Below are 27143 nucleotides of genomic sequence, written 5' to 3'. Positions count from 1 at the left end.
TACACAAATTAAAAAAACTGTTCACTCCGCCGTCACCGTCCAAAGAATACTCTTTTACATAACCTGAACTATGACTAAATGACACTATTGTTTCAAGTTTCTCTTTATGTTTTCTATTTCCCCTTTCCGCACTCCTGCAAAAAGAAAAAAAAAAAAAAACGCATAAACTATCTCCAGCAGAAATGAACTTCATTCCTCCTTTGCAAAATAAGAAGTTCTGGAGCTTGTCGGTTTCATCCTGAGAGACACATTCGCTAGAGAGACCTCCTTCATTCTACCCCAGTAAGCCTTTGAGAAGGATCCAGAGACGCCCGGGAAGGATCTGGTCCATCAGGGCGTGAGGATTCCTCTCCAGACTGGAAGGAATATCGCCAGTGAATCTACCCAGCCTGTCCCCAAATCCTGGGAAGTGCGCCTTCTCTGTTCTTCATGAAAGGCTCAAAACCTAAAAACCCAGTGCCATCGAGTCGATTCCGACTCATAAAGGCTAAAGTTGATTAGTTTCCTATTTAGGGCAAAATGTAATAGACAGAGTACCTGTGTGAAAGCACCTAAAGAGACTTTTATCTCCTCAGCCTTGTATGGTCCATGGATCTTCAGACTGTCAGGACATTTGTAGAGGATAACATTGATTCACTATATTAATGATATATGATTAATTGCCACAAGAATAGAGAGTGATACAGCTCCAAAATCCCGTTTAGCATATGGTTTCTTCGACCACAACTGGCACAAGCTATATTCACATGCATTAGATATTTCTGTGCAGGAAGTTTTATTAGGGAATGCTCATGGGAACAACATCTGTGAGGGAAGCAGGATTAGAAGTGGAAAAGTTGACAAGCAGCAACAAAGGCCTGAGCTGATCCCATGAGGAGTTCTGGAAATGGATCCACCTTCAGAGTTGAGACAAGAGAGTCAGAACTTTATACGTATATATTCAGCAGTCAAAAATGTGGCCTGCTTTCAGAAAGGGGACATGACCTAGATAGAGGCAGTTCCTTTCAGCTGAGGACAATTCCTAAAGAACGCCTCAGCTTTGTGCCATGAGGGGCAACACTCCTGGCAGCTGGGAAAAGGAATGCCTTAGTACTGAAAGGAGGAAATCTGGGTGGCACAATCCAGCACACAACACAGAGAGCAAGGTTGGAAGCAGGTTTAGCAGGCAGCTGCTAACCAGCAGTTAGAAGGTTGTTAGGCTACTTGCAGTAATACAGGCAAGAGATGCAGGTAGTTTGGGTCAGATTGCTAGCAGTTCAGGAGTTGAGATTTTCTTATCGCTTTGAAGTAGCAACTAACAGGACATCCTGACAGGAAGAAGGGTTGTGATGCCTACATGAGAACTGTATTTTGCTGTCCTGCTTTTGATTCTACAGGATATGTGAATCATAAAACAGTATTATATTCAATTTATGATTAATATGCACATGAACTTTAATAATCAAAAATAATGGAAATGAAATTAGAAATTCTACCATTAATCCCATTCTTGAAATGTTCATAGGTAATGAAAACAGACAAATATAATCCCTAAAATTATAATCATGCTATGACTATTTTTTATATAGAATTTTGAAATATGGAAGTTATTTACTATATTAAGATAATAATTTTAGGTGAATATGGTATTAGATGAATTGATTATTGTGCCTGTAGCTTGCTTTCATATAAAATGGTGAAGATTAACATGCCTCAATATTATTTTAAATGGCCTCTTTTCCTACAAGGAAGAATAAGGAATCCTTAGTCAGGGCAGTGGTGCAAAGGAAATCCCTCTAACTATGGGTGAAGTCAATTTTGAAGACAAAATCTAAAGCAGCATCTGTTCTAACAGACTGTAGAACTCTGCTGTTCTTGATACGCTATTTTAAAAACAAAGAAAAATATTGACAAAATTAAGCTAGTATTATTTTTAAGACCAAAAATATTTATTTTAGAAAGTCAAATCAATTTCTGTATACTAAAAGTAGAAATGAATTGTTTTTCTCTAATTAGCCAGTCAGAGTGAAACATATAATCTTCTGATTCATAGCCAAGTGATGCTTTCTGACTTATAGTGACTCTTCTCACAAAAATACCGAGGCAATCAATCAACATGGAAAGGATAGTCTTTTCAACAAATAGTGCTGGGACAATTGGGTATCCACATGCAAAAAGATGAATAATAGTCTTACCTCACACTGTACACAAACAGTAACTCTGAGTGGATCATAGACCTACATGTAAGAGCTCAAGTCATAAAAGTTTTAGGTGAAAACGGCAGAAAAATCTTTGTGACTTGGCTTAGGCAGAGTTCTTAGATATATAACACCAAAAGCTCTACCCATAAAGCAAAAAAATTGAATTGATAAACTGGATTTCATCAAAATTATAATCCTTCTCACTTCAAAAGATAGCATTAGGAAAACGAAACAATAAGCCATAGGCTGGCAGAAAGTATGTGTGAATCATGTATCTTATGAAGGACTTGGATACAGAATATGTAAAGAACTTTTACAAATCAATAATAATAAGATAATCAACCAAATTTAAAACAGGCAAAAGATTTGAATAGACGTTTCTCCAAAGAAGACATACAAATGGCTAACAAGCACATGAAAAGATGTTCAACATCATAGTCATTAGGGATGGACAAGTGAAACCACAATGAGATACCACTTCACACCTACTATCATGTCTGTAGCAGAAAATACAGACAATAACCTGTGCTGTTGAGGATGTGAAGAAATTGGTACTCTCCTACAGTGCTGGTGGGAATGTAAAATGACACAACCACTTCAGAAAACAGTTTGACTGTTTTTTAAAAGATTAATTATAATTTTAACATACTGTTACAGATTGAATTGTATCCTCAAAAAATATGTTGTAAATCCTAACCCTTATACCTGTGGTGGAAACCCTGGTGGTGTAGTGGTTAAGTGCTATGGCTGCTAACCAAAGGTTCGGCAGTTCAAATCTGCCAGGTGCTCCTTGGAAACTCTACGGGGCAGTTCTACTCTGTCCTATAGGGTCACTATGAGTTGGAATCCACTCGAAGGCACTGGGTTTTTTTTTTTTCTTTTTAATACTTGTGGATGAAATCCCATTTGGGATTAGGGTTTGTTTGTTTTGTCACTGAGGCCGTATCAGTGTAGGGTGTGTCCTAAACCTACTAGCTTCTGAGATACAAAGAGCAGATTAGACATAGAAACAAAGGAATACACACTGGAAGGAAGGCAGATGCTATCTGAAGACAACAGAGGCAGGTGAATCTACAAACAACCCAGGAACCTGTGAGCTGCTAAAAGCTGAACTTGGCTCCACTAGGGATCAAACCCAGGATCTTCTCCATGTAAAGCAGATGTGCTAGCCACTACATCATGGAACAACAAATAGACTACATGGGCTGCCAGAAGAACTAACAAAGCTGTTTTGGAAGAAGTACAGCCAGAATGCTCATTAGAAGTGAGGATGCCGAGATTTGTCTCACATACTTTGGACATTTCATCAGGAGGGACCAGTCCGTGGGGAAGGACATTATGCTTGGTAGAGTAGAGAGTCAGCAAAAAAGTGGAAGACTTTCAACAAGACAGATTGACACAGTGGCTGCTACAATGGTTTCAAGCATAACAATTGTGAGGATGGCGCAGGATCGAGCAGTGTTTCGTTCTGCTGTAGGGTCACTATGAATCGGAACCAACTCCACGGCACCTAAAACAACAACAAAAAGCTGAACTAGACAAGGAAGGACCGCCCCCTAGAGACACACATTGAATCTGGCCTTCTGGCCTCCTGAACTGTGAGAAAAAAATTCTGTTCTTTAAGCTACCCACTTTTAGTATTTCAGTCACAGCAGCTCTAGGAAACTAAAACATAATTACTTCATTATGTAATTACGTCATTATGTCAGGAACCACATCTATTTTGTCACCTTTGTATGGGCAGTGACTGGCATACATCAATACCTGCTGCCATCTATTCGATTCATAGTGACCCTATAAGACAGAGTAGTACTCTGTTCCATAGGGTTTCCATGGAGTAGCTGGTGAATTTGAACTCTGATCTTTTAGTTAGCAGCCGAGCCAAAGGGTTCTATAATCTCTATGCCAAAGGGCTCCTAGTACATCAATATCTCTAACTGTTGGAGGAAGGCCTTCAGCTGTCTTGGGTAGGTGAGGCTGACACAGAATTTTAGTGTGGTGTGAGGCCCACGAAGCTGTGGATAGTCTAAAGATTAAATCTTTCCCTCAGAAGCAATTCTTTGTGGGGCCAAGGATGATCCCATCTTCTCTCAGAATCAGTTCGTCATTGATTTGAAAGCCCATTTAACTGAACTTGTCTTTGGTCTGGGATAGAGTCATTACCCCAAAACTATGAAGGACAAGCAGTTAAGATGTTGGATTTAAAAACCAGCAGCATATAGGTGGAATTATGTTTTTGTGTGGCTATTTATCTTGTCTAAAATGCAGAAATAAATTGTTCATCAAATTGAATTGTTGTGAAACCCAAATCTTTCAGAAGAATGGTGGGCTACCCCCAGTTTTGTTTTGAGTTCCTATGCTTATCAGGCTTCCTTGTCCTCATTCACCTCTGAACTGAGTCCAATCTGTTTAAATTGTATTTCCAACACCCTCAAAACTTTTATGCTTATATTGTGCAATTTTAGGTCAAAGAATCTGTGAGCTCCCTATGCACAGGGTGCTGATTTACCCTAGTCTCCTCAAATGGTCCAGTCTGCATGTTCAGAAATGCTGGATGTGATGTGAGAAAGTTGTTATACTTGATACCTGCTGATGAGAAAGCTGATCCCAAACAGTGTGAAGGAAAAAAAAGTTAAAAAGCCTCTTGTGCTGATAGTAGAAACTAATCTGAAAGTGAGGGATGTCCTGGAGTAAAATCACCACAAAGTTATGGTAAAGCAAGAAGAAAGACTCTAGTTGGCATATGTTCAAAGAGGCAAGAGTGGGAAACAGACAAGCATGCTGCCAGAACCATGTCTGGTCCAGCCAAGAGATGTTACAGAATCATCAGTATATATTAGCATTACAAATGCATAAAATCAATAAAAATTTCACCTTTTCAGACTGGCTAAAAACTGCTAAATATATGATTCTACAATTTTAATTGCCTTATTTAATAATCATTGGTAAAGATTTCAGTAATGACAGTCAGGAGGGTCTTCACTGGTCCAAAAAATCTTACTATTTTGTACATGCATACATGCTAATAGACAAATATAACAGTGGAAAATATGTGGGTCTTTTGTGCTCTATTTAAGACTTGTTTATGTTAAAGTTTCCCTAAAAGATGTTTTCCAAGATTGTCCTAGCTATTGTTTTTATACCTCAGGACCCAGTTGATATGTCCTTAGGAGTCCACCTTCAGCTAGGTCACATTTTTTATAATCAAGGGCAGGGAATAATGGCTCCAATTTTAATCCCTAAGTCAGAGTAACCCCATCCCCTTTACCTCTTCTGCCACCATACTTACCTACGATAACCTTGGTACAGTAGGAACCTGAGGCATGAAATTCAGTCACATCTGAACTTAATGCATTGTTATAGGAAAGGGAAAACCAATAATCTTTCTAGATCTCATTTTCATCATCTGCTAGACGAGAAATGTAAGCTAGAATGATCCTTAGAAGGTAGGATGGTGAGGCTTCATCTTACATTCTTTGTATATGTTATCAGGAAAGCCTAGTCCCTGGAGATGGTCATTATGCTTGGTGAAGTAGAGGGTCAGTGAAAAAGAGGAAGACCCTCAATGAGATGGATTGACACAGTGGCTGCATGTGATAGTTAAGATTGTGTGTTAACTTGGCTGGGCCATGATTCTCAGTGTTTTGGCAGTCGAGTGATATTGTGATCACTTCTCCGTTGAGGGATGATATGTGATCACCCCTATAATGGAGTCTGCTGTGAGTAGCCAAGGGGAATTCCTTGGGCGTGTGGCCTGTATCAAGTTTGGGTGTAATTTCTGGCAGGGCTCAGGGGCTTTTGCTCTTTCTAGATTCTGCAGCTGGCTCCTGTTTATCTGGCCTCCAGTTCTTGGGACTTGTGCTAGCAGCCTACCTGTGGTCTTGCTGGCTGATCCTAGGATTCATTGATCTTCACAGCCCGTGAGCAACAGCCCTGCTCTCTGACTTTCTGATCTTAGGTTCACCAGCCCCTCAGCTGTGTAAATCAGAAGAAGCCTCTATCCTGACCCATGAACTTGGGACATTATAGCCTCTACAACTGCTTGAGCCATTTCCTTGAAATGAATCTCTATATATTTATACACTTCACTGGATTTGCTTCTCTAGAGAACCCAGCTTAAGGAATTTAGTATGAAGAGTGGTTCTAGGGAAACAAAATTGTAAGGATGAATTTTCTAAATTGGTTCTCAAGACTGTTCAGTCTTAAAGATGTTGCTGACCTGCTTCAAGTAGTAAACAGTGCACTGTTAATCCATGGTGTGAGGTGGCAATTGTAATACCCAAAATATCATCACCAATAGATCAGATATTAGTGAAAGATGAGGCTCTGGGTAATTGCATGTATGATACCTTTCAACAATTTTGTCATAATGAGAATAAGGAAGCTCGTTGGTTGGTCCTACTTTTGCTAGACAAACTATTGAAAGAAAGAGATGAGCTCAGGGCTTCAGAGTCAAAGCTCAAGTGCCACATAAACAAGCCCAAAATTTCCACTTGTGGTTTGAAAGAAAGCCTTATTTCTTGTAGTGACATAGCTGATATTGCCAAAAACCAATCCCAGACTCTTATTGTAAGAGTAGCTGAATTACAGCACCAACTCAACAGCCAAACTTGAGAGCTGTCTGAAGTTAAAGTGAGGGCATTGATTGGGAAGAAATGGGATCCTGAAACCTGGGATAAGGACATGTGGGCAGATAACCAGGAAGCTGGGCAGATAATCAGGAAGCTGGAAACACTGAGCCCCTAAATTTCGTTGACTCACTCCTGCCAACAGAAGCATTAGTCCCTCTACTCCCCTCTAATGAGATTAATGCAGCTGCATCTAAAGCAACTTTGTCTGAATAATTGCTTGGGATTTCACCTGAGGCAGACGCTTTATAAGACAATGCTGAATGTTCTCAGAACATTCCTGATTTTGGCTTCTTGACCTATAACTAGGCTTAAGTCCCAGTAAACCCCAAAAGGTGAAGTACAAAGTGTAACCCAGGAGGAGGTATGCTACACTCAGAAAGAACTGCTTGACTTTCCTAATATGTACCAACAGAGACATGAGGAACATGTGTGGGACTGGCTATTAAGGGTGTGGGATAATGGTGCAAGGAACATAAAGATGTATCAGTCTGAGTTGACTTATATGAGCTCACTAAGTACACATTCTTCATTTAATGTTTTAGCTCAAGAAGTTAGGAAAGGATCTAATAGTTTATTTGGTTGTGTTGCTGAAGCATGGATTATGCTGTGGCCTACACTAAATCAAGTTGGAGTACCAGACTTGCCTTGGTGTACTGTAGGAGAAGGAATCCAAAGGCTTAGGGAAATTGGCATGCCAGGGTGGATTTATCGGGTTAGACCCACAAACCCACCTGTGGAGTGCCCTGATGGTACGGAACACATTTGTGAATTTTCCCTAACTGAATTAAGACACCTAACTACAATGAGGCTTACGAAGTTCATGGTGGTAGGAGCTAAGTGGCAGCACTCAATTGACAAAGACAAGGTGGGCATGGTTACCATAATGGACAGCAGAATCAAAGCAGTAATCAGAATAGTCTGAGTTGTATGGACTTGTGGCATTGGCTACTTAGTCATGGTGTCCCTAGGGGTGAAATAGATAGGAAATCTACTAAATATTTACTTGATCTGTACAAGAGGATGAATTCTAGGTTAAGTGAGCAGCAGTATAACTTGAATCACCAGAATAGAAAGGCACAGCCCCTCAATCAATTCCCAGACTTGAGTGAATTTAAAGACCCAAAACCCCTTGATTGAAGGGAAGGCCAGGTCCCATTGAGGAAGGACTTCAATACACTGCCAAAAACTTATACTGTTAATCTTTCTCCTAGCCTTCCCCAAAGGAATCTATAGCCTTTTACAAGAGTGACTGTTCATTGGGGAAAAAGAAATAATCAGACTTTTCAGGGATAATTGAATACTGGCTCTGAGCTGACACTAATTCCAGGGACCCAAAAAGTCACTGTGGCCTACCAGTCAGAGTGGGGGCATATGGAAGCCAGGTTGCTAATGGAGTCTTAGCTTATATAAGTCTCACAGTAGGTCCAGTGGGTCCCTTAACTCATCCTGTAGTGATTTCCCCAGTTCCAGAATGCATAATTGGAATAGACATACTCAGCAACTGGCAGAAGCACCACACTGGATCCCTGACAAATGAAATAAGGGCTATTATGGTAGAAAAAGAAAAATTGAAGCCATTAGAACTGTCCCTACCTAGGAAAATAGTAAACCAAAAGCAATACCACATTCCTGAGGAATTGCAGAGATTACTGCCACCATGAAGGACTTCAAGGGTGGTGATTCTCATAACTTGCCTATTTGGTCTGTGCAAAAACAGATGGATCTTGGAGAATAACAGTGGATTATTGAAAACTTAAGCAGATGGTGACTCCAATTGCAGCTGTTGACCCAGATGTAGTCTCATTGATTGAGCAAATTAATACATTTCCAGGTACCTGGTATGCAGGTATTGATCTGGCCAATGTCTTTTTCGCCATACCTGTTTCAAAGGACCATCAGAAGAAATTTGCCTTTAGCTGGCAAGGCTAGCAATACACCTTCAGTTGCTTACCTCAGAGCTACATCAGCTCTCTAGCCTATGTCATAATTTAGTCCAAAGGGACCATGATCGCCTTTCCCTTCCACAAGACTTAGCACTGGTCCATTACATTGATGACATTATGCTGATTGGACCTAGCAAGGAAGCAGTGTCAATGACTTTGGACTTATTGGTAAGACATTTGTGTGCACAAAAATTCAGGCATCTTCCACCTCAGTAGAATTTCTAGGGGTCCACTGGTGTGGGGCATGTGAGATATTCCTCCCAAAGTGAAGAAAAAGTTAGGGCCTCTGGCTCCTCCCACAACTAAAAAGGAGGCACAATGCCCAGTGGGCCTCTTTGGATTTTGGAGGCAACATATTCCTCATCTGGGTGTGCTACTCTGGCCTATTTATCAAGTGACTCAAAAAGCTGCTAGTTTTTTGTGGGGCCTAGAACAAGAGAAGGCTTTATAGCAGGTTAAGGCTGCTGTGCAAGCCACTCTGCCACTTGGGCCACATGATCCTGTGGATCCAATGATGTTTGAAGTGTCCGTGGTAGATAGAGATGCTGTTTGGAGTCTTTGGCAGGCCCCTATTGGAGAATCACAACGCAAACCCTTAGGATTTTGTAGCAAAGCCCTGCCATCCTCTGCAGAGAACTACTTTCATTTTTAGAAACATCTTTTGGCTTGTTACTAGGCCTTAGTAGAGACTGAATGCTTAACCATGGGACTCCAAGTCACCATGCAGCCTGAGCTGCCCATCACAAACTGGGTGTTGTCTGACCCACAGTGTCATAAAGTTTGACATGCACAGCAGAACTCCACCATTAAATGGAAGTAGAATATGAGATCAGGCCCGAGGAGGACCCGAAGACACAAGTAAGTTGCATGACGATGTGGGCTAAATGCCAACATGGGTCTCCACTACTGTCACATTACCTTCCATCTCCCAGTCTGCACCTATATCCTCAGGGGGAGTTCCTTATGATCAGTTGACTGAAGAAGAGAAAACTTGTGCCTGGTTTATAGATGGTTCTGCAGGCACTACTCAAAATTGGGCAGTGGCAGCACTATAGCCCCTTTCTGGGACCTCCCTGAAGGACAGTGGTGAAGGGAAATACTCCCAATGGGCAGAACTTTGAGCAGTGAACCTGGCTGTTCACTTTGCTTGGAAGGATAAATGGCCCTTTGTATGACTGTATATTGATTCATGGGCTGTGGCCAATGGTTTGGATGGACAGGGACTTGGAAGGAATATGATTGGAAAATTGGAGACAAGGATTTCTGGGGAAGAGGTCTATGAACAGACCTCTCTGAATGGGCCAAAGAAGTGAAGATATTTGTGTCTCATGTGAATGCTCACCAAAGGATGATCTCAGCAGAGGAGGATTTTAACAATCAAGTAGATAGGATGATGCATTCTGTGGAAACCACTCATCCTCTTTCCCTAGCTACTCCTGTCATTGCTCAATGGACTCATGAACAAAGTGGCCATGGTGGCAGGGTTGGAGGTTATGCATGGGCCCAGCCACATGGACTTCCACTCACCAAGGCCGACTCGGCTATAACCACTGCTGAGCGCTCAATCTGCCAGCAGCAGAGACCAACACTGAGTTCCCAGTATGGCACCACCCCTTGAGGTGATCAGCCAGCCACCTGCTGGCAAGTTAATTACATTGGACCACTTCCATCATGAGAAGGGCAGTGTTCTGTTTTTATTGGAGTAGACACTTACTCTGGATATGGATTTGCCTTCCCTGTATGCAATGCTTCTGCCAAAACTACCATCTGTGGACTTACAGAATGCCTGATCCACTGTCATAGTATCCCATACAGCATTATTTCTGATCAAGGAACTCACTTCACAGCAAATGAAGTGCAGCAGTGGGCCTGTGCTCATGGACTTCACTGTTTTTTACCATGTTCCCCATCATCCTGAAGCAGGTGGCTTGACAGAAAAATGGAATGGCCTTTTGAAGACACAATTATGGAGCCAGCTAGGTGGCAATACCTTTCATGGTTGGGACAATGTTCTCCAGGAGGCTGTACTGTATATGCTCTAAACCGGCATCCAATATATGGCCCTGTATCTTCCACAGCCAGGATTTGTGGGTCCAGGAATCAAGAGGTGGATATGAAAGTAGCAACACTCACTATTACCTCTAGTGATCCACTTGCAAGATTTTTGAGTCCTGTTCCTACAACCTTATACTCTGCAGGTCTAGAAGTCTTAGTTCCAAAGGGAGGAATGCTTCCACCTGGAGACATATCATTGATTTCATTGTACTGGAAGCTAAGAATGCCATCTGGCCACTTTGGACTCCTTCTGCCTCTAGATCAACAGGCAAAGAAGGGAGTTAACATACTGGCTGGTGTGATTGATTCCAATAACCAAGAGGAAATTGGATGTATATTACATAATGGAGGTAAAGAAGAGTATATCAAGAATGCAGGAGATCCCTTAGGGCATCTCTTAGTACTACCATGCCATGTGATTAAAGTCAATGGAAAACTACAGCAACCTAATTCTGACATGACTTCTAATGGACCAGGAATGAAAGTTTGGGTCACCCCACCAGGCAAAGAACCACGACCAGCTGAGGTGCTTGCTGAGGGCAAAGGGAATACAGAATGGGTAATGGAAGAATCCCCCCCCCCAAAAAAAAAACCAAACCTGTTCCCCTTGAGATAATTCAGACTCATTGTGACCTTATAGGACAGAGGAGAACTGCCCCATAGAGTTTCCAAGGAGAGCCTGGTGGATTTGAACTGCTGACCTTTTAGTTGGCAACCATAGTGCTTACCCATTATGCCACCAGGGTTTTCACAGTGGAAGAAGGTAGTTCTAAATACCAGTTACAAATTTAACAGGCTGCAAGAATCCATAGATAGATAGCAAATAGAAATCCAAAAGATTAACATTAAAACTTCAGTATTAGACAACTCAATAGAAAGTCGTGGGAGCAGAATTGAGGCAATGGAAGTCAGAATTAATGAGATTGAAGATAAAGCACTTGACATCAATTTGAGAAAAAATCAGGTGAAAGAATTAAAAAAAAATTAAGAAACCCTAAGAATTATGTGGGACTCTACCAAGAGGACTAACCTACAAGTGATTGGAGTACAAGAACAGGGAGGGATAACAGAAAATACAGAGATAATTGTTGAAGATTTGTTGGCAGAAAACTTCCCTGATATCATGAAAGACGAGAAGATATCTATCCAAGAAGCTCATTGAACCCCACACAGGGTAGATCCCAAAAGAAAGTCACTATGACATATTATAATGAAACTTGCCAAAACCAAAGGTATTGAGAAAATTTTAAGAGAGGCTAGGGTAAATGAAAAGTCATCTGCAAAGGAGGGTCATTAAGACTAAGCTTGAATTACTCAGCAGAAACCATGCAGGCAAGAAGGCAATGGGATGACATATATAATGCCCTGAAGGAAAAAAAAATTGCCAGCCAAGAATTCAGCAAATGTTTTCAGCAAAACTATCTCTCAAATATGGTGGTGGAATTAGGACAATTAAAATATTTTTAAAATGAGTCTTCCACATGTCGAATCAGTCTTTAGAATGTTCAAACCAAGCTTTGTTAAGAAACTGTGTTGAGAAAATTATTCACATGTCATTTTAAAAATCTTGTTTCATTTTTCAATGAACTAGTTTTTTTTTTAGTGAGGCCCAAAGCCCTGGCGGCTCAGTGGCTAAGAGGTCAGCTGCTAACCAAAAAGGGACAGTTCTACTCTGTCCTGTAGGGTCGCCATGCGTGGGAATGGACTCAACAGCAATGGGTTTTTGGAGAAGACCCATTGTGGAAGTGGGTATGTTTTTATTTTCTTTTCACTTGGAAACGATCCAAAGAGTTCAGTTTTCCGAACTAAATCAACTTCCCAATGGAAAGAAATACTGTCCCTTTGCTCTATAGATGGGAATCAACACGAGGACCTAAGACTGGAGGAAAGAAACTCATCAGGAGTGTCTGATCAAATAAGTGTCTCAGTTCAGATCCTCTAAATTTCAGCGAGGAAGTTCTCGCAGACTTTGATTGAGACCTTACCTCGGAGTGGACCTGAGACCGTGAGGGCCCTCGCCTAAGTAGAAAACCTAAACCAACCCACTTCCGTCGAGTCGATTCCGACTCATGGCGACCCTATAGGGCAGCGCAGAGCTGCCCGATTAGGGTTTCCAAGGCTGTAAGTCTTTACTGAAGCAGACTGCCACATCTGTCTCCGTACGGGAATGAAAAAGAGAATCTTTCCAGCTTGGCCCGTACGGGGACCGAACCCACGACCTTGGCGTTATTAGCACCACGCTCTAACCAACTGAGCTAACCGGCCACACGCCAAATGTTGGTTTTCCTCTTTAGAGAATATAAACCACCACCAAACGGTATTGTCTCTTTAAATTTTCTGGGAAAAACAAACCAAAAAACCTAAAACAACAAAAAGGAAACTTTTTTTTCTTTTAAATCTCTGCATTCTTCCTATTTCCACCTCCCCCGCCACGGGGAAAGGAATAAGAAAAAGAGAAAAGCTTTTCATTTGGCCGGAATGAACCCTGCCTCTCGCGGGTAAACTTAGTCTTTCCCAAACGGCCAATTCTGATCCGAGAATATTCAGATCAGCGTCCGGAACCCGGCTTCCTTCCTGCTCCCCTGGGGAGGCCCGGGGCAACGCGAAGCTGCTCTGAGGTCGCGGCGGGCGGTTCACGGAACTGGCTACGCACGCTCCGAGTACTCTGCTGCAGCCCCGGGGTGCGGATTATTCTCCGTTCCTGGAGAGCATTCTGGGAGGGTCCACTCCTCTGCAGCTTGGCCTCGGGGTGCTTCCCGGTCATCGCGACCCCGACATGCTTCTGGCCCAGGGCGGGAAGGTGAAAAGACTAGGGGACTGTCTCTCTCCTGAACTCTGACCCTCCCCTTCCGGGGGCAGAACCCAAACCCCCAAATCAAGGCCAAGTGTCGCCAGACTTACTGGTCTGACAGAGGCTGGAGAAACCCCAAGAGTATGGTCCCGGTCACCCTTTTAGCTTAGTAATGAAGTCACTCCTGAGGTTCACCCCTCAGCCAAAAATTAGTCAGACCTATAAAACAAAATGAGACTAAATGGGCACACCAGCCAAGGGGCAAGGACGAGAAGGCAGGAGGGTGATATGGAACCTAAGGTCAAAATGGGAGAGTGTTAACTTAGCGCGGGTTGGCAACCAATGTCACAAAACAATATGTGTATTATTTGTTTAATGAGAAGCTATTTTGCTCAATAAACCTTCATCTAAAGTACAATTTTTTTAAAAAGGCAAAGATAAGAAGATAAGGGGGCAGGGAAACTAGAGTACTGGAAATGGAACAAACTGAACACAATTAAAGAGAATGTTGACACATTGTGATACATGTAACTAAATGTCCCCCCCAAATTTTGTGTGGAAATTATCAAATGGGATCCTGACTTGCTATGTAAACTTTCATCAAAAACTCAATAATGTATTATTAAAAAAAAAAAAACAAAAAAAAACCAAGACCGAGTGTCAACAGTAGCATCAAGAACCATCCCACTTCCCTACTTGTCTTTTCCTCCACCACTTCTGCCAACACACACACTTCCCATGATAACCTGGTAGTGCAAAAAAGAACTCTGGGAGTCATATTTAGATGAGTGGGTTTTTATAGGCGTTTTATGAACTTCGTCACTGTGAGATGGTTGATAACATGCTGATACTACATAGTTCTCATCTGCAAAATGGACTATAAAATTCTAGTTAATGTATTGATTAAATAAATATTTTTGAATGTCTATTAAGTGCCAGAAACCTGGTGGAGTAGTGGTTAAGAGCTACGGCTGCTAACCAAAAGATTTGCAGTTGGAATCCAGCAGGTGCTCCTTGGAAACTGTATGGGGCAGTTCTACTCTGTCCTATAGAGTCGCTATGAGTCGGTAATCAACTCGATGGCAGTGAGTTTGGTGACAGTTTGATTAAGTGCCAGATACTATCCTAGGTGATGAGGACTTAGAAGTAAATGGTAGACAAAACTCATTTTCTTTACGAAGCTTACAATTACACAGGATATGAAATAATTTAGAAGATTACACAATGTGAGAAATTATGATAAATGCTTTGGAGAAAAATGAAGCTGGAAATGAAAAAGAGGAGTGCTGGGAATTACTGAGTTTGCTGTTTTCGGTATAATCTCTCTTACATCTGAAGAGCTCAAACCGTAATTCTGTAAATAAACATTGGTTAGAAAATGGCACAAAATACTTCTAACTGAAATGAGCTTAGGCAAGTCAGGAATCAAGTTCTGATGTATTGGAATCAGGTGCTGGTTATTTATTCAAAACTCATTGTAGACATGAAAATAAGAGTGTCACTGGTGCCACAATGTGGTGTCTTTAACATGGAAAAAAATCCTCCCTACTCAGTCTCCATGATTCGTTACTTCCTCCTTTTGGTGGCTGCTGCTTAGAATGATGAAACATGGCACTGTGGAGGTGGCTAAAACAGGCTAAGCAGGCACCCTTGAAATCAGGCCCACCCTCCCAGGACCTGGGATGTTCCCATTAGGAAGGCTTGGTCAGAACCCAGGGTTGGGAGCTAGAAATGCCCGTGAGTGACTGATTTGACTATGGGAGGAAGGCTGAAAGAGAGTGTCAGAGAAGGACAAAGTTTGGGTGATGAGCAGAGGAAGGAATAGAGAGAGAAAGGAAGCACATCAGAGACAGGCAGAGCCTCAGGGAGGCAGAGAAACTGAGAAGACAATGAAGGAAAGCATTAGGGAAAGCCTTAAGAGAGGGAAATAGAGATAGAGGGTGACTAGAAGAGACACAGAGATCAAGAATGAAGGTGGAGAGTAGTGAAGATAGCCAAGGGCAGAGGAAGAGAGAGAGAGAAAGAAGGAAGAAGAAGGAGAGCGGAAGAGAAGTGAAAAGAGGAGAGGAGGGATGAAGAGAAGAGGGGAAAGGAAAGGACAGAATAAGAGGGAGAAAGACACTGTGACTGAGCGACAGGCACAGAGACACAGGCTGTGAGACAGAGAAATAGACAGACTAAGACACACAGAGACAGAGACAAAGATAATCAGAGAGACAGAAAGCAAGTGAGAGAGACAAATAGAGATAGAGACCAGATAGAGGGGAAGAGACTGAGGGAGAAGGACACAGTGAAAGAACGAGTGAGAAGCAGAGGCCAGAGGCCGGGTTAGGGTCTGAGGTTGAGAGAGAGACACACACGGCAAAGGGACCAGCCCCGGAGCTGGAGTGGCGGGACTTGACCTGGAATCTGATTAGCAGGGGAAGGGCACCAGCATGAGAAGCCTCATTTCTTTGACATTTGACATTCAAAATAACAAATTTACCATGAGAATAATCATCAACTTATATTTATATAACTATTTGTTTATAAGAAAGCACTTTATAGTTGGGAGTGAGGACTTCTGCAGACAGGAGTCAGTTGTATTCAGAACAAGTGATGATTCCCAATTCCTGACAATTTCCTTCTTCAAAACAAGCTGTTTCCTTTTGTGGAATGAATGAATGCATCCACGACTGAAGTGGCCACACAGGAAGTGGCAAGGTTGTGAACCTCAGGCTCCATCCCTAACCTGGCTCTCCTTTGTCAGGGTCAACCAGGTCTGTAGCTGCTGGAAGATCTTCTGTGGGGAGAATTTTGAAAGTCAGACACCAGCACCAAGTGAGGGTCAAAACCCATTGCCGTGGAGTTGATTCCAACTCATAGCGACCCTACAGGACACTATAGAACTGCCCCATGGGGTTTCCAAGGAGTGGCTGGTGAACTGGAACTGCTGACCTTTTGGTTAGCAGCCAAGCTCTTAACTACTGAACCACCAGGGAGAGGGCAAATTAATATGTCAACAAAACACAAATTATCCAGAGCTTTCCTTCTCTCACCTGGCGTGCTAGACGGAGGCTGGGGGAGTCTGAGGGTCTCTCAGTTGCCATGTCCAAGCAGTGGGAGGCGTTAGGGATGAGAACGGCTGACTCGAAGGGTCCCAAAGACTGTGTTACACTTAGCACATGCCAGGGATCTGCGTCCCCTGAAAATAAAGGAGAAGATGGTGTGTTGAGCTGGGAATAGGTGTAGGCTTAGGAACCAGGTTCTGGTGGTATGCTCACCATTAACGAACAGTACTTGGGTGGCCCTCGGGGTCTGGCCACCATAGTAGGAATTCGTCTGGGCTATGGCCTGGGCTACCGATGAGGCTGAGAGGCCGAATACCTGCTCACAAAGACCTAGCTGGGAGGGCAGTGCTGGGAGCTGGGAGAAAGGGCATCTTGGGTCCTCACAGGTGATATCTGTGGAGGAAGATAACTGTTAAGTATGTGGGAAAATGCCACTCTCACTTAATAATAATTTAAAGAGCTTTCCTCAGTGATGACCAAGAAAGCCCCCACCCCTCCTTTCAATGAACTTATATTCCATGGAGCGAGACAAACACACCCCAGACAGTGACAGCCCAGATGATCAGGGCTGTGCTAGAGAAAGGCCAGGCATCAGGTAACCCAGAGGGAGCATGAGGGGCTCAGAGATGGCATCTTGCAATAAATAAGACCTTAAGAAATTAGCATGAGTGAGCCAAGCAAAGAGGGAGAAGTGAAAAGGCATAATAGAGGAAACAGCACGTGCAAGGGTCTGGAGGTAAGAGGGAGACTGAAGTGCGTAAAGCACAAATTGGGCCATGCCTCTCTTGCTTAAAATCTATAGCTCTCATGTGTTTTTAGGGTAAATCTAACCTCTTTAGCCTCACATTCATTCCTTCCTTCACCATTTATTGAGCACGTACTATGTGCTCAGCTATATGTTGGGCAATATTAGGCATACTATACGGTCACTATGAATTGGAATTGACTTGATGGCAATGGGTTTTTTTGGTTTTTATTAGGTACACAATGACAACCAAGACAGCCTCAGGCTCTGCTGTCACAGGACACAAGTCCAGAAGGGGAGATGAGCAATAAGGAATTTACGATGACAGACCATGGAAAGTAAGAAGAACGAGGAGACATTTTGTGTATGCATGTGTGTGTACACGTGTGTGTGTGTGTGCACGCACGCACCTTAGCATGAGAGATCAGGGAAAGCTTCCTGAGGAGGGGCCATCTCGTGTTGAGACTTGAAGATGAATAAACTGTGTTAAGAGGGGAAGATGAGTAATCCAAACAGAGGGAACAACATGTGCAAAGTCCATGAGAGGTTAGGAAGGATGACTTCTTGTTGTATTTGGCCAAGTCAATTCTGACTCATAACGACCCTATAGAGTAGACCTGTCCCACAGGGTTTCCTAGGCTATAATCTTTATGGAGCAGATCACCAGGTCTTTTCTCCCATGGAACCCCTAGGTGGTTCAAACCACCAACCTTTCAGTTAGCAGCCAAGTCCTTAACCACTGCACCACCAAGGCTCCTTAATGACTTATTAGAGGGTTAAAATATGTAAAGCTTTATAATAATAATAACAGTAACAAAAGCAAGCACTTACGGAGAACTTAATCTACATCAGCATTATTCTAAGCATGTTATATATATTACCTCCTTTAATCCTCAAAAAACCCTATGAAAGAAGCACTGTTATTTACCCCATTTTACAGATGTGGAAACTGAGGCATAGACAGGTTAAGTCATTTGCTGAAGTTTGCCCAAGGCCACATAGCTAGGAAATGGTGAAGCTAGAATTTGTACCTTTTGCTTTTAACCATCATCTTCACTGCCTCTAGGAGGTTTTGAACTTTACTGTGGGTTAGAGTGCCCAGATTTAGCAAATAAAAAAACAGGATGTACAGTTAAAACTGAATTTCAGATAAACAGCAACAAAACATATTTTTATTATTAGTACGTCCTGTGCAATATTTGGAACATACTTGTACTAAAAAGCTACTTGTTGTTTATCTGAAATTCAAGTTTAACTGGGCATCCTGTATTTCATCTGGCAATCCTACCCTGGGGTCACTGGTGAGCCATGTAAAGGTTTTGGAGCTGAGAAGGGACAAGGGCATATTTAGAAAGATCTCTCTGGACACTGTACAGAAGGTGGATTGAGGGGTGGAGTGAAAACCTGGAAACCAGGGAGGAGGCTGAGGCAGGGATCTAGGCAGGAGAGCATGGGGGGGATAGGAAAAGGCAAGGAGAGGACTGGAGAGTTACTTGGCATGCAGAGTGGGCAGGATTCAGTAACTGACAGGTTACAGGGGTAATGGGAAGAGGCATCCAAAACAACACCAAGGTGTCTAGCCTGGTGAGTGGGAGCAGACTGGGGCCATCCCTGGGATGGGGACACAGAAGAAGACAGGTTGAAGGGGAGATCATGCATGTTGAGGCCTGAGCGTGTGTGTGGAGGCAGATGAAGGCTAAGTACACAAACACTAGTATGGCTGTCTGCTCTCCAGTACCACACTAGCAGGCTATCCAAGGCCCAGGAGTCAGGCTGGTTTTCGTATGGAAATGATAGCGAGTCCAGACCACCTGTGAGGTGGTCCATCTGGGCATAGCACAGGATATATGCTCTGGGAATGGGGGCTGGACAAGTCACTCACAGAAGCCGAACTCAGTACATGTCTGGTACAACCACTGCCGGTCACCCACACCAGACCCTTGAGGTTCTGTGTCCTTCAGCTGTGCCACTGTCTCTGCTCGGGAAGTGCTTAAACACCTCTGTCCCAGGCTATGCATCACAATCTGAGGACAATATACACACACACATACATACATACATATCCTGCTCCACCACACCCATCCCCAGGCTACACCAGGGTCTGGAGGCCTGGATTCCCACAAGTTAAGGACCATAAGTCAAAAGGTGGGTTCTTGGGTTCTCCTGGGGGTCAGTGGTCACAGGGGATGGGTTCCAGGGTCCTTGTGAGCCAAAGTACTGCTTGACTAGGACCCTGTGATCTATGAGACCTTGAGTAAGTGATAGTATCTTGGACCTGTTTCCTTATCTGTAGGTGGTGATAATAGTGCCTATGTCCTAGAACTACCGTATGAATTCAGTGAAATAATACATGTGAAGCATTTGACACGGCACCTGGCCCAGTGCCAGACAGTGACAGGTGGATTCCAAGACTGGGGGCCAAAGTCCCTAGGAAAACTCTGTCCCCAGGGCTACATTTTTCCGCAGAAGAACGACCAAAAACAAAAAAACCCCACCAAACATGCTGTTTATTCCAGCTCACAGCCTGTAAGACAGAGTAGAACTGCCCCATAGGGTTTTCAAGGAGCGGCTGGTGGATTTGAACGGCAAACCTTTTGGTTAGCAGCCAAGTTATCAACCACCACGCCACCAGGGCTCCAGGAGAGAACAGATAACAGAATAGATAATCATAGATAAGATAATATAATCATAGGTAATAGTCATAGCCAAAGTTAATATTTGCATACTGCAAGCCAGACTTCCTGATAAGCTCTTTACATACCATCTCATTTCACCTTCCGGAAGGCACCATTTCATCCCTATTCTACAGGTGAGAAAACTAAGGCTCAGAGGGGGTTTTCGCTTGCGCAAGATCACACGCCCGAGGGCAAGCAGAAAGCCTCGTCTGCGGACTCCTCTCTGCTGCCCCCGTGAGTTCTCACCTGCGCTGCCCTGCGCAGGCCGCGATAGGGTGCCGTGCGGCCGCGATCGGCCCCGCCCACGAGGAGTCCGCACAGCTGTCGCACACTCAGTGGCGCCCCCGCCTGCCCGTTGTACTGCACGGTGCCCCCCACCAGCGCCTGCAGCGCCTCCAGCAGCTCCGCCTGGTCCTCAGCACGGCTCAAGCGTCCGCACGCGCCCAGCTCCGCCCGCAGCGCCGCCTGGGCCTCCCCGCCGGCGCGCAGCCGCCGCTCCGTCTCCGCGAAGGCAGCGGACGCCGCCGACCAGCACTACGGGGAGCGAGAGACGTGGCCAGCGAGGACCCGGGCCCAAGCCGAGGCCGGCCTAGGCCTAATGCGCCACCTTCCCTTCTGAGCCCCGCCCCTGTCGGGGAGCCTCCCGCTATGATGCCCCGCCCCCACTCCTTCTCAGACCCCGCCTCCTTCCAGGACCCGCCCACCTCCCGGGGATTCCCTCTATCCCGCAGCCCCTGGTGCCTCGGAGGCTTCACCTTTCTTCTATGGCCCCTCTCCCCGGCTTCCAACGCCTCTGCTCGCCCCAGTTCCCCTCGGACTAGTTCCTACATCCTACCTCCGGGGATCCGCCAATCGCTGTGTTCATTAAGCTTCTGGACACCACCTGTGGACGGACCTCTGGAGAAGGATCAGTGGACCGCAACTACTGGGACCCTCCTTCTCCTCCCCCATCCGCAGCCCGCCGTCCTTACGTTATTATACTCCGAGAAATCCAGCACCGCGCGCACAGGGGCCGAGGAGGCGACCGAGGCGAAAATGAGATGCGGGAACTGAGGCAGGAGAAAAAAGTCAGGCTGAGGGACTGGGACCCCCGTATCCTCCTTCCCCCACTGCGCCCTTCTGCTGTTTGGGCGGGGATTCTTTTTGAGTCACTCATTCGTTGTGTAATCTCAGACAAGCCCCTACCTTCCATGCGCCAGGTTCTTGCGAAGATAGCTTAAGGAAAGTTTTCTGGGGTGGGGGTAGGGTAGGGTATTCCTGTTATTTGAGAGGAGGACCCCGGAGGCCGAGTTCCCTCCCCCCAGCCCTCCCGGAGAAGCCTGGCGGACCTTCAGCCGGGCCCAGGCGGCCAGGGAGCCTGCATAGGAGCCTCCAAAGCAGATCCAAGGGCTAGAGGAGGAGACGTTGAAGAGGCGGGAGAGTGCGAGGTGGGCAGAGGCCACGTCAGCCAACCTGGGATCAGAGGGAAGGATCGATTGGTCCTCACCCCTGGGAATCCCTGAAGATCCCCGTACTGTACAGGCCCGGAAACCAGAGACCCATAGCCATGAATAGGAGGAGTTTGGCCAGAAGCCTGGATTTCCAGGACCCTCACGGTGTATTTCTGAGGATTCCCCACTCCCATATACTTCTCCGTATGTGTGCCTAGGCCAGGGGAGACCCTGCTGCCCTCTGGGAATCCTCTGCCCTCCTTCCCTTCCAGGCTAGGCGGGAGAGGGAAAGTCTCCAAGGCAATTTAAATGTGAACCTGGCAAATTTGGAGACGGATGGGAGCAGTCAAAGAGGACATCGAAGAGGAGGAAGAAGAGGAGAACAGATCCTAGGCTGGATAGGTGAGAAAGTATGGGGGGAAGGGAGAGACACAAACAGAAAGAACTAGAGATAGATGTTTGGATATGTCTAACATCCTCCTTCCCATCCTGAAGACTTTCTTTTCTACCCAGCTTTTCTGAAATGATTTTCAGTTAGTGTCATCCTGCTGCAGTTTGAAACCAGTATGGCTTGTGGAAAAGATTGAGACATGGAAAGAAAGAGCCATACAGGTAATGAGACACGGATAAGATAGTGAGATGGAGACAAGAAAGAGACAGAGACAGGCAGAGAGAAACTGAGACAGAGAGTTACATAGAGAGATACCAAGCAGGGAAGAGAGAGAGAGAAAAAAGTGCCACGAAGAACAATAAAGCAGACTGAGTGAAGAAGGAAAGGTGTGTGTGTGCGGGTGGGGTGGGGTGGGGTGGGTGGGGGGGGTGGGGGGTGGGTAGGTGGGTTAATATGAGTAGAGCGCATTGAAGAAGATAAGGGAGGGAGCCATGTGACTATCTGGGGTTAGCCCATTCCTTGCAGAGGCAAGAGTTCAAAAGCTCAAGGCAGGAATGTGCCTCTAAATTTGGAGAACATCAAGGATTTCCTGGGAGTGTGAGAGAATGAAGTCAGAGAGTTAACTGGGGGGCCAGAGCCAATCCTATCTATGGCCACTGTAAAGACTTTGGCCTTTACTCTGTGTGAGATAAGAGACACGAGAGAGATTTGAGTTAGGGAGGGTCACAATCTAGTTTCCAGTCTAACAGAATCACTTGCACTTCAGTGTGGAGAACAGACTGAAGTGGGCAAGGGCAGAAACAAGGAAACCCGTGAGGAGGCTGTAATCCAGGTAAGAGATGCCAGGTGGTCTGGACCAGTCAGCCACAGTGAGAAAATAGCCTATTTCAGACAGTGAGACAGAAACAGACATGATACAGTTTAAGAGGAAGATACAGACAGGGAGAGACAGAAAGAATAAGACACCATGAAAGAAAGAAGACCATACCAGAGGCTCAGGGATAGACTTTGGGCAGTGGGGAAGAGAGATACAGATGCAGAGATGCCAAGATATAAACATCCCCAGTTCTGTGATCCCAAAGACTTGCCCTACCCCTACTCACGCATGGCGACTGGACAAGAAGCGGAGCTGAGCCATGTCCAGGCCCCTGACAGGTATACTCAGGCCATAAAATCTGTGTTCCAAACCTACCACCAGGGCCCCCAAGGCCGGGGCCAGGGCTGCAGGGTGACCTGTGAAGAGTGCAGGAGAGGGCGGGGGAGATGCCAACTGGGTGTAAGCCCTTGCACCCCACAGGTCTCACAACATTGCAATACGCAGCTCCCCTGCCTGGCCCCACCAACTTCCCCAGCCATATCTTTCCCCCCTTACCTCTCATCACTGAGCCAGGTCCAAGACTGCCCTCACCCCCAAGATACAGGAATACGGGTCCATCCTGGCCAGTCCAGTGTTGGTCATTCACCCAGTACCGCTAACAGGTGGAATAGGGAGAAAGAAATGGTGTTGTGAGAGTCCTGACCTATTCCCACCCCCTCATTCTGGCCTCTCACCCTAACAGATCTCTCTTTACTTACTAAGTAATTTGTGAAATGGGCTTGTTTATTTATGTGTTTGCTTCCTTCCTGTTTATCTCCTCATCTAGAGTGTAAGATTAATATTAACAGATATTTTTGTCTACTTTTTTACTAATATCTCCAGGATTGAGCAGAGTGGCTGGCACATGGTAGGCACTTGCTAATTATTGAAATAATAATTGTAGAATAAGTAACAAATGAGGATAGATTTAGGAGTAAGGCCTAGGTGGGATGACCTCTGGAGACTGTATGAAGTACACACTGAATGATGGTGAATTTGTTCATTCATTCAGCAGATATTTTGAGTGCCTGTTGTGTGCCGGTCTGTGTACTAGGAACTGGAAGAAGTGGCCAGAATCAACGCTAGGCAACTGCTTGATTGGAGGTTACAGTTTAGAGGGGGAGATGTGCAATAAATATAAATATAACAATAAATATAGTAAAAGACGTCTTCCTGGTAGTGGGTACCAGGAAGAACATAACAAGGTAATTCCATGGAGAGGGACTAAGTGTGTAAAGAAACTACATAGAATGGTCAGAGGGGATATTTGAGCTGAAATCTGAACAATGAGTCAAATTCAGCTATGAGAAGATAAAGGGAAGTGTACACCAGATAGAGGGGACATCAAGGGCAAGGTTCTGAGGCTGGAAAGAGTTGGCGTGGCCCAGGTAAAGGAAGGACTTGCACATGTGGGCCAAGTAAGCTTTGGGGTGGTGGTGAGGAAGCAGGCAGGGATGAGCTCAGAGAGGCTGAGGTAGAAAAAAAGGGAAAGAAAATAGAGAGTGGTGGATACTGAGGGTCAAAGAGAGAGGAGACTGAAAGATAGAGTGAAGAGGAGACTGATGGCCAGTCTAGGAGAGGGCAGAGGAGACAGTGGACTCTACCCCCCACTCCTGGCTTCACCTGCAGGAAAGATCGTCTATCAGATGTGTTGAAGGGGTCCAGCAGCTGCTCCAGCCAGCCCTCTTTTGGGAGGGCCTCAGCACCCTGGCCCAGGCTCAACCCTAGGTTTGGGCCAGAGCTCTCCTGAAGCTGCTGAGTGTGCTCACCCAGGCGCCTAAGAAGGGAGGCTGTGGGACACGGAGGGGAGGAAGTCAGACCAGGCCCTGTTAGCATTCCAGGCCTGCGTCCTCTTCCTCCTCCTACCTGAACCTGAGGGTCCCAAGAAGGAAACCAGGAGCAGAAAGCCCAGCCACAGAGCAGGCCCGACAGCCATGCTGTTCAGTCCTCTCTGCAAGGGCTTCAGGTGCTTTGTTCTGCCCTACCCACTGGGGGCTTTTATCACATCCTCAGAGGCTGGGCTCTAAATTCATCATCTTTCATCAGGAGTTCAGATTTCTTTTCAGACGCCTTCAGGGCAGGTCAAGCTTCTCTAGGAACTGCTAAAGCGGGACAGGGACGCCAGGGATGCTGATGAGGCACCGGAATATCCAGTTTCTTCTCTCTGCTCCTGATTCTCCCAACTCTCTGCCCCTGATTCTCCCAACTCTCTGCCCCTCAGCCTGTCTTCCCTCTGTCCCTTAGTATGCCCTCACTCTCCTTCAGTCTTCTCCCTCTTTTCCTTAGACTTCCCTTTCTAGCCTAATTCTGCTCCTCATTGTCCTTCAGTCTCCGCCTCTCCTTCAGTCTCTGCCTCGGTACCTCTTCTTGGACCCACAGTTGCCCACTTACTCTCAGACTTCCTTTCTATGCCCCTCGGCATACCTTCAGTACCCCTGCTTGCCATAATAGTCTCTCCTCTCGGTGTTCCCCAGTTCTTCCACCTCTCTTTAACCTTCTCTCTACTCCAGCCTCTCTCCCTGTTCCGAAGTCTCTCCCTGTCTATTTTGCAGTCTCCCTATTTTCTGTTCCTTATCACTGCCCCTCACCCCCTCTAGCCCACAATCTCACCATTCTATTTAGACTCCTTATGGTTCTTTGAACACACCAGGCTTGCTCCTGCCTCAAAACTCATACTCTTGTTCCCACTCTCTGGATTGCTATTTCTCCATGAATCCACATGGCATGCTCCATCACTTCAATCATATCTTTACTCAGGTTTCATCTGTCCACAAAGGTCTTCCATGATCATCTTTTTAAAAATTGCCAAACTGGTGCCCTCCTCTATTCCTCTTCTTGCTTCATTCTTCTTCACAGCGCTTATCACTATCAGATATATTATGCATATTTTATTTCTTTGTGTGGTTCATCATCTGTCTCCCTGACTAGAAAATCAGGTCATGAGGGCAGGGGTTTTCATCTCTTCTGCCCTTTGCTAAATGCCTAGTTCCTATTTACAACACGTATATTTGGGTGACACAATTCAATCCACAACAACATGTTAAAATTATAACTAATCTTTTAAGAAACTTCAAAATGTTCTCTAACATGGTTGTATCATTTTACATTCCCACCAGCAGTGTATGAGAGTACCAATTTCTCCACATCCTCAACATCACAGGTTATTATCTGTGTTTCCTTGTAGGTGTGATGTGGTATTGCATTGTGGTTTCATTTGTACATCCCTAATGATTATGATGTTGAGCATCTTTTCATGAGCTTATTAGCCATTTGTATGTCTTCTATGGAGAAATGTCTATTCAAACCTTTTGTCTGTTTTAAATTTGGCGGTTTATATTATTATTATTGATTTGTAAAAGTAGCATTATGTATTCTGAATATAAGTCTTTCGTGAGATACATGATTCACAGATATTTTCTCCCAGCCTGTGGCTTATCTTTTCATTTTACTAATGGTGTCTTCTGAAGTGCAAAAGATTTTAATTTTGATTTAGCCAAGTTTGTCAATTTTTTGCTTTATGGATAGTGCTTCTGGTGTTATATCTAAGAATTCTGCCTAACCCAAGGTCACAAATATTTTCTCCAATGTTTTCACCTAAAACTTTTATAATTTAAGCTCTTACATTTAGGTCTATGATCCATTCTGAGTTAATGTATGCTTTAAGGTAAGGCTTTAAACTCATCTTTTTGGTTGTGGATATCCAATAGTCCCTGTACTGTTTGTTGAAAAGACTATCCTTTCCATGTTGAATTACCTGAGCATCTTTTTTTTTCTTTAAATAATTTTTATTGTGCTTTAAGTGAAAGTTTACAAATCAAGTCAGTCTGTCACATATAAGCTTATATACACCTTACTACATACACCCATTTACTCTCCCCCTAATGAGTCAGCCCACTCCCTCCTTCCAGTCTCTCCTTTCATGACCATTTTGCCAGTTTCTAGCCCTCTCTACCCTCCCATCTCCCCTCCAGACAGGAGATGCCAACACAGTCTCAAGTGTCCACCTGATACAAGTAGCTCACTCTTCATCAGCACCTCTCTCCTACCCACTGTCCAGTCCCTTCCATGTCTGATGAGTTGTCTTCAGGAATGGTTCCTGTCCTGGGCCAACAGAAGGTTTGGGGACCATGACCGCCGGGATTCCTCTAGTCTCAATCAGACCATTAAGTCTGGTCTTTTTATGAGAATTTGGGGTCTGCATCCCACTGTTCTCCTGCTCCCTCAGGGGTTCTCTGTTGTGCTCCCTGTCAGGGCAGTCACCTGGACATCTTTGTAAAGAAAAATCATCAGTTGGTTATGAATCAGAAGATTCTATGTTTCACTCTGACTGGCTAAATATCTTAGAGGAAAAAAAATTAATTCCTAGTTGTCATTTACAGAAATTGATTTGATTTTC

The 27143-nt window shown here is 44.7% G+C and overlaps 1 protein-coding gene and 1 non-coding gene across 2 annotated transcripts; both read right to left on the bottom strand.

The window, feature by feature from the left end:
- Positions 1-13000: 13000 nt before the first annotated feature.
- On the bottom strand, positions 13001-13074 carry TRNAI-AAU (transfer RNA isoleucine (anticodon AAU)). Its single transcript has one exon. It is a non-coding gene; the product is annotated as a tRNA-Ile (tRNA).
- A 1789-nt stretch (positions 13075-14863) lies between these two features.
- On the bottom strand, positions 14864-25663 carry PRSS16 (serine protease 16). Its single transcript, XM_064282105.1, has 11 exons — positions 24371-25663; positions 23264-23363; positions 22995-23124; positions 21399-21522; positions 21042-21119; positions 20906-20953; positions 20317-20604; positions 19278-19419; positions 16864-17043; positions 16639-16784; positions 14864-16382 (listed from the first exon to the last, which is right to left on the bottom strand). Exons 1-11 carry the CDS (start codon positions 24581-24583, stop codon positions 16314-16316), a joined length of 1518 nt encoding a protein of 505 aa, XP_064138175.1. The 5' UTR covers positions 24584-25663; the 3' UTR covers positions 14864-16313.
- Between the last annotated feature and the right edge of the window lie 1480 nt (positions 25664-27143).

The sequence above is a fragment of the Loxodonta africana genome, chromosome 1 (assembly GCF_030014295.1).
Source record: "Loxodonta africana isolate mLoxAfr1 chromosome 1, mLoxAfr1.hap2, whole genome shotgun sequence".
Taxonomy (NCBI): Eukaryota; Metazoa; Chordata; class Mammalia; order Proboscidea; family Elephantidae; genus Loxodonta; species Loxodonta africana.
The sequence above is the reverse complement of the archived record's forward strand: the minus strand, read 5'-3'. Positions and strand labels throughout refer to the sequence as shown.

What these genes read in the sequence shown, in the direction of transcription:
- PRSS16 (XM_064282105.1), bottom strand. Translation starts at nt 24,583, where the DNA reads ATGCTAACAGGGCCTGGTCTGACTTCCTCCCCTCCGTGTCCCACAGCC. An exon ending in TTCTTGTCCAGTCGCCATGC is followed by an intron (nt 21,523 to 22,994) that starts GTGAGTAGGGGT and finishes CTCTGATCCCAG; the next exon opens with GTTGGCTGACGTGGCCTCTG. An exon ending in GCCTGCGCAGGGCAGCGCAG is followed by an intron (nt 19,420 to 20,316) that starts GTGAGAACTCAC and finishes TATTGTCCTCAG; the next exon opens with ATTGTGATGCATAGCCTGGG.